Source organism: Amphibalanus amphitrite, unplaced genomic scaffold (assembly GCF_019059575.1).
Source record: "Amphibalanus amphitrite isolate SeventyFive unplaced genomic scaffold, NRLGWU_Aamphi_draft 000630F_arrow, whole genome shotgun sequence".
Classification (NCBI taxonomy): domain Eukaryota; kingdom Metazoa; phylum Arthropoda; class Thecostraca; order Balanomorpha; family Balanidae; genus Amphibalanus; species Amphibalanus amphitrite.
The window spans coordinates 111,172-123,762 of record NW_024882124.1 but is presented as its reverse complement, the minus strand read 5'-3'; the positions used below and the strand labels follow the sequence as shown (position 1 = coordinate 123,762).

The following is a 12,591-nucleotide window of genomic DNA, read 5'->3' as shown; positions in this document are numbered from 1 at the left end:
GACAACCAGCACTCAGGCCCATGTCGTCCCCCAGGGGGTGTCGAAGTCTAGTAGGAAAATCTGGCAAATTCCCTGCGTGACGTCACGTCGGGGATGACCGACGGCACCTTGCACTGAAAGATACGGCAGAACGGCTATTTTTGAAAAATGATTAAAAATACTTTTGTGCTGTTATGACGCATAAAACGCTTATCAGCATGTTCCTCATCATGTGATAAAGGCATATCCGTGGTCGAAAATAGCTGAGCCCCTCCCAATTTCCAACCACCGACCTCATAAGCAAAGGATGTAAGCGTAATCCTTAAGGGCGACTTTCCTATACATATCCGTACATATGCGTCCTTATGGAAATCGGTAGTGTGGCGATTGGCGACGCGCGCGACATCTGTGTGGCGACCAAGTGGCGACTGTGGCGACACCTGGTGGCTGCTTTTCTGCTGTATGTAGGCATTGGGGTTTTGCCAGATGTGGTTCCTACTGCTACACCACTATGTTGACCCAATACTAGAAAAGTTATTTTGCTAGTAAAAGGCAAGCAAATTGAAAGTTGATTTATAAAATTGCTTATAAATGATTACGAGATAATAATAAAGAAATTTTGATTGAATAATTATTTAAATAATCAACCGTGAAACTATATTCTGGTAGGTTTAGTAGAAATAAGACCGTGCAACCTTGTATTTAGGGCCTTGTCGTCCCCTATCTCTCTGCGTGTCCACTAACACGAATGACGTCACGCATGTGGGCGGAGCTATGGGCGGAGCCTAACGCACGCGGCAGTCCAAGCCGCCATATTTGAATTTATATTTTAATAGAATCTTGCCGATATTTTGGGTGAAGTCAATTTATATGGATAGCTTGGTGACAGTTTATCTATACGAATAATAATTTATTGTGGATGTGCGTATATTCAGCTTGGAATTGCAATTAAAGTTCCGCACCGCATAGATTCGAACTCGGGACCTTTGGAATACTGCGCGGGCACGCTAACCACTACACTACCGCGACCGCGCGGCAGCCGGCGGCAGGGAGGCTGCGGAGACATGGGGGGACATTTTACGCTTTTGTGAAAAAAGCAAAAGATTTAGCGAAAAACACGTAATAGATAACTTGCAGAAAATTGTCTGCTCTTTTAGATAAGATACTTAAGTTTGATATATCTTGTGCAGACTTCATTCTACAGTGCTTCGAAAATCGCTCATTTACATGGGGATTGAACGGGGCTTCGAGGACAACCAGAGTGCTGTTCACGGACACCTGCGGTAACTGCGGTAGCTGCGGTAGATCGCAGGCTGTAAGTCCCGCCCACTTGTGCGCACGTCATCACGCGTTCGTCTGAGGCGGCTGTGTCAATTTTCCGCCCAAGTTACACGAATGCGCAACTGCCGCGCCACTTTGCATGACAAATGGCTCCTGCGGCCGCTGCGGTCGGATCGTTTCGACCGCAGGAGACGCAGGCGACCGCAGCCGGCCGCAGCCGTATGACGTCATACCACCCGCCCCATCCCCACTTTCTGTGACGTCATTACCCGGCTGACCGCCGAGCCGCAGCTACCGCAGCTACCGCAGGTGCCCGTGAACAGCACTCAGCCACGCTTATTTTGTCTTTAGCGCGCCAGAGCTGGCGTCAAGGAAATAAATTGATGAAAGCAAGCTGCTAGGAAATCAAAATAGCTTCATTTATATGCATTTGGAAGAAATAAACGGCAATTTTACTACATCTTTGTGTGTTATCTATCCCATCCTTGATAAAAATAATGAATTAATTATGCGTTATCACATCATCTGAAATAGCTTTGAAGTTAAATACGTTCGTAACGTCTAAGTTGTATATACTGCAAGTACTGCGGTACAGTGTAACTTCAGGCGTTCTCAACGAGCGACATCTATGGGCCATATTTTAAGTTAACCATAACCAGGGCCATGCATGGCATCCATGCCGCTATATACCTAATTTAAGCCGCCTTACCCGATGGAACACACGAAATCGAGAACACTTCAGTCATGAATCGGCGTTCGTCCGACGTCCATATTGTGAAGCATTTCTTTTCTAAAGTATACTCGTAGTCGTAGCCAGTTTATTGAATGCATCGCCTAAATACCTAAGAATTATGCATCTTTGTGAACTACTCAGCTATTTGCATGAAGTAAGTATGAAACAAGAAATCCAGTGAGGCGCAAACTTTACGGATAAGTTAACTGAATTAACAAATGCCACTCATCTGCTTTACTAAAAGAACAAATAAATGTTCCTTATTGTAAGTGGGTAACGGATATTGAATGCATCCTAGTTGTTAACTTCGACAAACACGTTAATTGTAGTAAACACGTAGTAGATTCGTCACTGCGCCAATTCAGTTAAATTCTAGCATCACGATGCACGTCTTTCCCTAACATGGGGGGACAGATGTCCTCTCGCCCGCCACTTCCTGGCATTAGAAGGGCCGTCCGCCTCGCCCGCTGCTCCCTAGCGTTTGGCGGTCTGTCCGGCGATGCCGCAGCTGGCGGCGGCCACCAGCTCGTGCGCCTCCTCGTCCCACTGGTCGTCCTCCTCCTCGAGCCGCCAGTAGCGGCGCGCCGCCCACAGGCAGCCGTCCTTGATGACCTGGGCGGTGGAGAGGACGGAGACGCCGAGCAGCAGTCCCAGCAGGCCGCCGACGTCGGCCAGGAACTGGATGCCGCTGTAGGCGCGGTACTGGGCGGCGCGCGCCGTCAGGCCGGTCGGGTAGTAGATCTGCACCTGGCTGATGTTGTTGGCCAGCAGCTCGGCCGCGCCGCTCACCGACATCACGTACAGGCTGTAGAAGTTGTTGTCGCACGGTCGGATGCAGCGCGCCAGACACTCGCTGTAGAGCGAGTCCTCGCGGCGCACCACGCTGCTCAGCAGCGGCTCGAAGCTGGCCGAGTCGTTGCAGAGCGGCTGGGCGCCGGCGATCCACGGCGGCCGGCAGCCGTACTTGGCCTCCAGCCGGTCGGCGATGCAGTTGTAGTGGCACGAGGCGACGTTGTAGTCCTTGACGTCGGCGCAGGAGGCGTCCTGGCGCTGCACCGACGAGTGGAAGCTGCCCTCCAGCTTGGCCTGCACCCGGTCACCGGTGAGCACGCTCAGAGAGTCGTACCAGCCGAGCGCCAGGTCCGACCAGTTGTACTTGGGGTCGTGCACGGTCACCGTCCAGCCGACACCCATGCCGGGACTGACGTACTCGTCCGGGTCGCTGCGCAGGTACAGCTGGATGCCGGTCTCGATGCCGGGCCGCGGGTGGAGGTCGGCGCGCGGCCGCAGTGTGGTGCAGCCGCCCGACAGCGGCTGCAGCTGCCAGCTCAGCTCGAACGAGCGCAGCCCGTCGGCCAGGCCGGCCCAGACGGGGCACACGCCGTCGTTGCGGCCGTCGCCCAGCTGGCAGGTCATGATGGTCTCCTGGGGCGAGTAGCTGGCCTCTGTCCACAGCTGCTCCAGCGTGGCCGACTGCCACGGGAAGCGCGACCAGCGCGCCTGGAACGCGCGCGAGTTGCGGTCCCAGCTCTGGTTGTAGCGGCTCACCACGGAGCGCTTGAAGCCCTCCATGTGGCAGATGGTGACGGCCGGGTAGTACATGCTGGTGTTGTAGACGCGCCGGCTCTCGGTGCCGATCGGCGGGTTTCCGAGCGTCTGGATGCGGTCCACGATCTGGGCGATGAGGACGGCCACGCAGAGCAGCGCCACCAGCAGCCAGACCAGCTGCAGCTGCAGGTGGAGGCCGCGCCGCGACAGCAGCCGGCGCCAGAGCGGCGGCCGCGGCCCGGCGCCGGCCGGCCGGCCCGACCCACAGCGGCGCTCCACCGAGACGGCCGTGCGCGCCGCGCCCGCCGGGCTGCGCTCGCCCAGCCGGCCGCTGCGGATCACTATGGTGGTGGCCGGTCGGCGGACGGGCGCCGGCGCGTCCGGACAGCCCAGGTCCACCTCCTGGGCACACCACTTGGAGACGGCGCTGCTGGGTCTCGGTGGCACGCCCATCGTCCGGCCCCCACGCCCACAGGTGACACACTGCCCGCCGCTCCAGGATGCAGCCAGCTGCCATCGCCGACCAGACGCCATTAGGGGCAGTTAGAGCCGATAGCGACTCGAGTGCGCGCACCGTAATGAAGCTAATAAATCACTCAGACCAGCACAAAACGCAGCTCGACCGGCTATACGAGCCAGACAGCGCTACTGTTCTCCTTTGTCCTCGCCTATACAGCGAACACAGGGCGGCAAAATTCGCCGTCTGAGCTCTACTGAAAAGCGAACATTTCTAACCGAGCACCGAGCCACCAGTGATGCAACCCACCCTCAAACGAAGACCACATGACGGGTTCACACAGACTGAACTTCAGTGGGCCAGGGGGACAATGAATAGCTACAGCTAGGGATCTGTGACGCAGACACCATTGACACAATGAGCACGGTAATTGCACCGTAATGCCATGAACAGACACCATCATAAGCTAGTTTGTGGCAAATGCAAATGAAATGGATGTTAGTGAATGTAATTGGTGTTTAGCGACTCCAGATGTTGATACCCTCTACCCAACAAGACGTTCCCACAAGCCTGCAACATTGAATTCATCAGATAGCACCATTTGTGCAAACTAGATCATTTACCAAACAAGTCATGAGGTCGTCAACCGAGAAAAATCGCTTCCGCTTGTGCTCCACACTCCACAAAAAGCGAATGATTAAGCAAAAATAGAATAGATGAAAAAAGAAACAGCCGATTACCATGACTGCTGCAATTTCACTCATTTACACCTAAATTGAACTAGTTGGATTATGATCGTGACCTTAAGTGTCGAATTAATGATCATTTTCAGTTTCGGCAGGGGACAAGCGAGGGTGTTGGGGGTGCACGGTATGGAGAGAAAGGTAGCCGATGAACAGTCCAGAGCATGAAGTAGTCTCAGCGATCTAAATTTTGCCTGTAGAGAAGCTGTCACTCGATAAGCAGAAATGATAAACATCATACTACTACAACATACATTTTATTATACAATACACAAATCAGATTCAGTGCCTGGAAGAGCACAATTAACAAAGCATGGCCTACTCACGGGCCATGTGGATTGTATGTAGCTGCACAGCACCCAGTTCGTGTGATGTGCCTGCTGAAGACGTCTTAACGCGCCGCACCTATCACAGTTTGGGCTCTGGTCGGCGCTGCGGCGCTGCCTCCACTCGCCAGAGGACAGCCCCTGCGGCCAGCCAGAGGTAAGTCACTTGGCACGGCGGCGGAGCACTGCTCAGTCTCAGAACACGCGGTCCTGGTAGCTGGAGATGTTGTCGACCACGGCGCGCTGCTGCTGCTGCGGTTGCACGGCCGGCCGGGCGGGCATACCGCGCCGCGGCGGCGCCAGGAACTCAAACATGCTCTGCTTGTGCTGCTCCAGCATGCGGCCCAGCTCGGTCGGCATCGGGTCCGTCCAGAAGAAGTCGTGGTTCAGCGCCGTGTCCGAGTCGATCCGCTTAGCCGGGTCCAGCGTCAGCATCCTGTCAAGGAGGTCGCAAGCGTACGCGTCACGCACGTACGGCTTCAGGCGTTCCTTGACGCGGCGTTTCTGCTGTTTGGGCAGCTGCACCTTGTTGTAGAGGTCGAGCTCCTCGACGCCCTGCCAGACGTCCGGCCCGATGGAGCCGCACAGCTGCGAGATGAGCGTCAGCTGGTGCTGCTCCGAGCTGCCCTGCATGATGGGCGAGCGCGTCCACATCTCGGCCATGATGCAGCCGGCGCCCCAGACGTCCACCGGCGGGCCGTAGTTGCGCTCGCCGAGCAGCAGCTCCGGCGGCCGGTACCACAGCGTCACCACCCGGTTCGTGTAGCGGTTCCGCGTCCCGGAGATCTTGCTGAAGGCGCGCGCCAGACCGAAGTCGGCCAGCTTCAGCACACCGTTCTTGGTGATGAGCACGTTGGCCGCCTTCATGTCCCTGTGCAGAATGTTGTTCTGATGGATGTAGTAGAGTCCGTTCAGCAGCTGCTGCATCACCTTCTTGATCTCGCCCAGGTTGAATTTGACGTTGATGTTGGAGAGGAGGCCGGCCAGGTCGTGCTCGCAGAACTCAAACACCAGGTAGAAGGTGGAACGGTGCTTGTTGGCCGCGTTGGCCGGGCCGCGGCAGATCTCCAGCAGCGAGACCACGTTCTCGTTCTTGAGCAGCTGCAGGATGCGGATCTCGCGCAGCGCCGTGATCGGAAAACCCTCCTTCTCGTTCTCCATCAGCACCTTTTTGAGTGCCACGATGCGCGAGCGGTCCGTCTTGAGGCGCGCCTTGAACACCTCGCCGAAGGTGCCCTGGCCGATCTTGGCCATCCGCTCGTACTTGGAGACGTCGTGGCAGAAGGGGTAGCGCAGCGACTCGATGTACGAGTCGAGCTCGCGGCTGCTGCCGCCGCCGCCCGAACTGCTCGGCGACAGCTGGTACATGGCGGCCGCTGTCGGCGGGGGAGGGCACAGGTCAGAGCTTACATGCCGGCCGCTGTTGGCAGCGGAGGGCACGGGTCCGGTCATTGTCGGAGGGATGGTACGGGTCAGGGCCAACACTGGCAGCGACTCATACTCATACCCACTCCGATGTCCTATTTTGATGGTGGCTTGCATAATGTCGTTGCTCAACAAAAGCAAATATTTACATTTCATCTCATTCCTTTACAGCTTAAAAATGCCAGTAAGACTAGCAACAACATTGGACTTGATCACCTGTTCAGAGTTCTATTGGGGTTCAACTTTATCAATCTAAAGACCATCCACGTCATCACTTAAAAATAAGATTCAACAATCACTGAGGGACGTCCAATGACACTGAAAACAATCATTCAAACTGGTACGGCAAGGCGAAACATAGAATACAGCAAGGTTGAACAAAATAATTTGTCTAAAAATGTATATTTTAATTAAAGACATTAACTTAATAACAATAAAATTCGCCAATCTAAAGACTTTTTCCAAGCACTTTTCGTCTTAATTATAGTCAAAATATGTTTGGTTGTGAAGCCTTTGCTAATCACTTATGATTTATTAAAGAATGCCATCAAATATTGCCCTAGCCCCTAACTATATGTATCAGATTATGTTTGACACTGTCAGAGGCCCATGACCAGTAAAGCATGGTCAATAACATGCTCTTTTCACACCTATTGCAACTAAAAGGCTAAAAAGTAGCAACTGAAATGCTCAAACTTTCTTCCTATAGACTATAGTAACTACCATAACAACACAAAGGTGTAACTATGGAAGGCCAATGGCCATGATGTTTTGACCTGTTGTTGGTAAAAATTGAATATATATATATATATATATATATATATATATATATATATATATATATATATATATATATATATATATATATATATATATATATATATATATATATATATATATATATATATATATATATATTTGTTTTTCTGTGAAAGCAACAAGGTGTTTTATTTGTAGGTCACCTACTTGTCAGTTGTCACCCTTAATGAAAGATGCTTAAGTCCAGCTATCTCAGCTCACCAAAGTCCAAACAATAGCTGAAAGGCTACTTCATTTGGTGTGTCCAGAGCTCAGTGCCTGTCTCTCCTGCTCATTTCTTTCCATCTCTCTTTCACAACATTGCAAATCTGCTAGCCTGAACATGTGAATAAACATGGGTGCTGTTCAGAACTTCAGTCAGCTTTTTATGACCTACCAGGCTCAAGGCTGCCAGGTTGGTGGCATCCTCAGATTCTGATGGATCAAATTCCCAATGTCTGAGTAGTTCCCCAGAGATGAGCCAGAAAATGCCAGCAAGGAATTTCAATATTGATGTAGGTAAGGCAAAACAGGCAGCATGCTGAGCACATGTGGAACTCTGGCTATATGTGAAGATGAACTATGAAGTCTGCTATCTGAGTGATATGTAGGTTGGTAGGTAGGTAGTAGGTTGGTAGGTTGTAGGCATATAGGTTGTATGAAATGTACGTAGGTCGAAGGTTAGTAGGTTAGTAGGTAAGGTAAGGTTTGGTTTGGTTAGATTATGCTTTGTATCTACCTACTCAGCTCTGACTTCCCCCGCGTTCGATGTCTCCCGGACGGCGAAGATTCTATGCCGTCCGGGCCCAAAATGCCGTTCGATGTCGCACGGACGGCAAAGATTCTACGTGACGTCACGTAGAATCTTTGCCGTCCGCGCAGAATCTTTTGAGCGTACTACGGTGGGCAGAGAGGCAATGATGGCGCGTATTTCAAAAGCGGCGCAGCAGCTGTGTACATATGTTGTTGACATTTGTGAGCGGTCTCTATGGAAACGTAAACTTGGGCCTTTTTCAAAACTGACTCACATTGCGTAAGTGGCGCACAAAATGGCCGGTCTCGTCGTCCGACTGTGTGCTTCTTTGAACGCAAAATAGAATATTCTGCGTAGAATGTTCTTCGTCCGAGGAGACATCGAACGCGTCCTTCATCTTTAGATTTACTGAACTTTCTGCCGAGCTGGGGGTGCCTGGGAGCGGCAAATCTGGTGCCACCCCAGCAGTGAACTTAATCCCTACCGTCTACTACGGCTTCAAAGCCAAGCCTGTGTGGAAGTTGGAGAGTTCAGGCATCCCTATCTCAGCACAAACATCCACCTATGATGCTGAATTGAGGTTTTTGCTATCCTTTTTAGGGTTTTATTAACAACTAGATAAAATCAGCTGACTGGCTACTGGCCAGCTGGCGACGTACAATAGCTGTGGCATTTCTTGATATAAACACTGTAGTAGTAAGTAGAGGGACATGAACACTAAAAAGTAAAAATAGCACTTATAGAAAAATTAATAGGCAGGAATTAAGTTGTGCATACCTAGCATTGATACATAACAAGCTCTGCTAGTGCCAGACTCACTGCCAACATACGGCGCCAGCTGGCAAATAATCCAGAAAATAGTACCGCCCCCTTTTTGTTCCCTTAGGTAGGTATATAAAATTATCATGGTTGAAAGAATTTACCCAAAGCCCATATTGATATATTAGAGTAAAACTGCATCAAGGTTATAAATTTACCATAAATTGTGAAAGATGAGTTTCTGACAAAAATAAGATTTCACCACCCTGACCCATCCCCATCCAATGCGGCTTCCACTTACAAATACAAATATTTATGACAATGCCCGATGGGAACGGATCAGTATTGGTCTTGTAATTATTGGCCCATAGAAAATAGTAGCTACTTACCGCAATTAAATAACTTTCAAACGCAGATTATCAGCAGCACCAACTCCTTCGCGTTTCTACGACATACAATCAACATACAATCAATCCTGAATCCAAAGATGTTCAAAGCATGTTCTATTTTTAGCAAACTCTGTGAGTACGGCCTTGATTGTGAGTGCTAGCGATAGTCATAAGCCAACATTATTTGTCGAGTGACTTTTCAAGTCAAATTGAATCAAATTGAATGAAATTGAGGGGTCATGAATCAATATTCATATTATTTTAAGAACGTATTTGTGATTTGAAATAGACCAAATAGCATTTAAAGGGAAACAACATTTAGCATTCCTCAACGTTGATTGGTCAAAGAACATGCTAGAGATATATTGAACAAGGGTAAGAGAAAACCATGTATGAATCTTAAGCGTCATAAATGAATCACCATACGAATACACTTGGCTAGCAATTTCTATTATATCTAAATGCTACGATATAGAAGCTGTCAGAGGCGGTTGAAACCTATTACAAATAGTCTGAATTGCTGTTAGCACTGTTTTGAGAGACACTTCACCCCTAAACCTTGACCTTCAAGGTCAAATTCATGCTTAAACATATAATCAAGTAAAGTAACCGTTGAAGCGAGTTGCGAGTTGAAGAAGGCGTAACAGAGCGAGTTGAAGAAGGCGTAAGCCGAAAGCTCCTCGGAATTATCAGGCCTTTTTCTTACGATTTTGGATATTAACTATGAGAGTACGGTTACTTTACTTGATCCTATTACAAATACCCGGCAGGACCCCCACTGGTTGACCTGACCTAGCCTCAGTGCATGAAGACATCATCCATGGTCAAAACTAACATGATATTCGTGATCAGCACCCCGATAAACCCCTAGGAAGCCACGTTCTAAAATCCCGAATTTCCCGAATTTTGGGCCATTGACCTGGACCTGGAAGGTCAGCTAATGACCTAAGACCTTAAAAGTTAACCCGCGCCACGCGGGGGGCAGAATCTGCCCCCTCCCGTTTATCGCCAATAACTTCTTAACGCGTTAGGCCAGCGACGTCAAACTTTCAGTACCTTATCAAGGTAGGTACAGTCCACAGCAGAAGTAATGTGGGGTTGAAGTCATGGGTATCTGAAGCTTAGGAACGATTAGCCAAACGTGAGCCAGACTACAATGAAACTTTGAATGTAGCTTATATGTATCGTCACCCTTGCGGCTGCAACTTTAGCTATTGACATCTTCTTTTCGATCACTCCGCATTAAACAATCGCCAGTCAAAGCCAACCGTTGAGATTGGTAAAACCCTACATTACTTTATGTCCGTGAAGTTGGCGACGTCGCCAGCGACTTTTCCAGCGACGAGCACCGATTTCAGCCAAAACCTCGTCCAAGGTCAATTGGACCATGAGGATCACGAAAATCGAACCCATTCACCCCTAAACCTTGACCTTCAAGGTCAAATTCAAGGTCAAAGGACGGGGAACTGAAAAAGTGCCACTAAATATTGTCCGATTTTCAAAATTTTGGCACCAAAATGTAGCGCGTGCAAAGTTCTAGCCGCACATCGAAAACCATTTTCATCAAGGTCAAACTTCAAGGTCAAATTCAAGGTCAAAGGACGGGGAACTGAAAAAGTGCCACTAAATATTGTCCGATTTTCAAAATTTTAGCACCAAAATGTAGCGCGTGCAAAGTTCTAGCCGCACATCGAAAACCAGTTTCATCAAGGTCAAACTTCAAGGTCAAAGGACGGGGAACTGAAAAAGTGCCACTAGATATTGTCCGATCTTCAAAATTTTGGCACCAAAATGTAGCGCGTGCAAAGTTCTAGCCGCACATCGAAAACCATTTTCATCAAGGTCAAACTTCAAGGTCAAATTCAAGGTCAAAGGACGGGGAACTGAAAAAGTGCCACTAAATATTGTCCGATTTTCAAAATTTTGGCACCAAAATGTAGCGCGTGCAAAGTTCTAGCCGCACAACGAAAACCATTTTCATCAAGGTCAAACTTCAAGGTCAAATTCAAGGTAAAAGGACGGGGAACTGAAAAAGTGCCACTAGATATTGTCCGATCTTCAAAATTTTGGCACCAAAATGTAGCGCGTGCAAAGTTCTAGCCGCACATCGAAAACCATTTTCATCAAAGTCAAACTTCAAGGTCAAATTCAAGGTCAAAGGACGGGGAACTGAAAAAGTGCCACTAAATATTGTCCGATCTTCAAAATTTTGGCACCAAAATGTAGCGCGTGCAAAGTTCTAGCCGCACATCGAAAACCATTTTCATCAAGGTCAAACTTCAAGGTCAAATTCAAGGTCAAAGGACGGGGAACTGTAAAAGTGCCACTAAATATTGTCCGATCTTCAAAATTTTGGCACCAAAATGTAACCCGTGCAAAGTTCTAGCCGCACATCGAAAATCATTTTCATCAAGGTCAAACTTCAAGGTCAAATTCAAGGTCGAAGGACGGGGAACTGAAAAAGTGCCACTAAATATTGTCCGATCTTCAAAATTTTGGCACCAAAATGTAGCGCGTGCAAAGTTCTAGCCGCACATCGAAAACCATTTTCATCAAGGTCAAACTTCAAGGTCAAATTCAAGGTCAAAGGACGGGGAACTGAAAAAGTGCCACTAAATATTGTCCGATCTTCAAAATTTTGGCACCAAAATGTAGCGCGTGCAAAGTTCTAGCCGCACATCGAAAACCATTTTCATCAATGTCAAACTTCAAGGTCAAATTCAAGGTCAAAGGACGGGGAACTGTAAAAGTGCCACTAAATATTGTCCGATTTTCGAAATTTTGGCACCAAAATGTAGCGCGTGCAAAGTTCTAGCCGCACATCGAAAACCATTTTCATCAAGGTCAAACTTCAAGGTCAAATTCAAGGTCAAAGGACGGGGAACTGAAAAAGTGCCACTAGATATTGTCCGATCTTCAAAATTTTGGCACCAAAATGTAGCGCGTGCAAAGTTCTAGCCGCACATCGAAAACCATTTTCATCAAGGTCAAACTTCAAGGTCAAATTCAAGGTCAAAGGACGGGGAACTGAAAAAGTGCCACTAAATATTGTCCGATTTTCAAAATTTTAGCACCAAAATGTAGCGCGTGCAAAGTTCTAGCCGCACATCGAAAACCAGTTTCATCAAGGTCAAACTTCAAGGTCAAATTCAAGGTCAAAGGACGGGGAACTGAAAAAGTGCCACTAGATATTGTCCGATCTTCAAAATTTTGGCACCAAAATGTAGCGCGTGCAAAGTTCTAGCCGCACATCGAAAACCATTTTCATCAAGGTCAAACTTCAAGGTCAAATTCAAGGTCAAAGGACGGGGAACTGAAAAAGTGCCACTACATATTGTCCGATTTTCAAAATTTTGGCACCAAAATGTAGCGCGTGCAAAGTTCTAGCCGCACATCGAA

At 48.7% G+C, this 12,591-nt stretch overlaps 2 protein-coding genes across 5 annotated transcripts; both read right to left on the bottom strand.

Annotated features, from left to right (window-relative positions):
• Positions 1–1,858: 1,858 nt before the first annotated feature.
• On the bottom strand, positions 1,859–4,886 carry LOC122363606 (acid-sensing ion channel 3-like). The gene has a single exon (XM_043333076.1). The coding sequence runs from the start codon at positions 4,073–4,075 to the stop codon at positions 2,468–2,470; it is 1,608 nt and encodes a 535-aa protein (XP_043189011.1). The 5' UTR covers positions 4,076–4,886; the 3' UTR covers positions 1,859–2,467.
• Positions 4,887–4,982: 96 nt separating this feature from the next.
• Positions 4,983–10,273, bottom strand: LOC122363607 (cyclin-dependent kinase 9-like). 4 transcript variants are annotated; one of them, XM_043333078.1, is made up of 2 exons: positions 10,249–10,273; positions 4,983–6,443 (listed from the first exon to the last, which is right to left on the bottom strand). In XM_043333078.1, the coding sequence occupies exon 2, from the start codon at positions 6,433–6,435 to the stop codon at positions 5,263–5,265; it is 1,173 nt and encodes a 390-aa protein (XP_043189013.1). In that variant the 5' UTR covers positions 6,436–6,443; positions 10,249–10,273; the 3' UTR covers positions 4,983–5,262. The 4 variants fall into 4 exon arrangements, with proteins under 4 accessions (XP_043189013.1, XP_043189012.1, XP_043189015.1 ...); XM_043333077.1 differs by lacking the exon at positions 10,249–10,273 and adding an exon at positions 9,193–9,555; XM_043333080.1 differs by lacking the exon at positions 10,249–10,273 and adding an exon at positions 9,050–9,060.
• Positions 10,274–12,591: the final 2,318 nt, after the last annotated feature.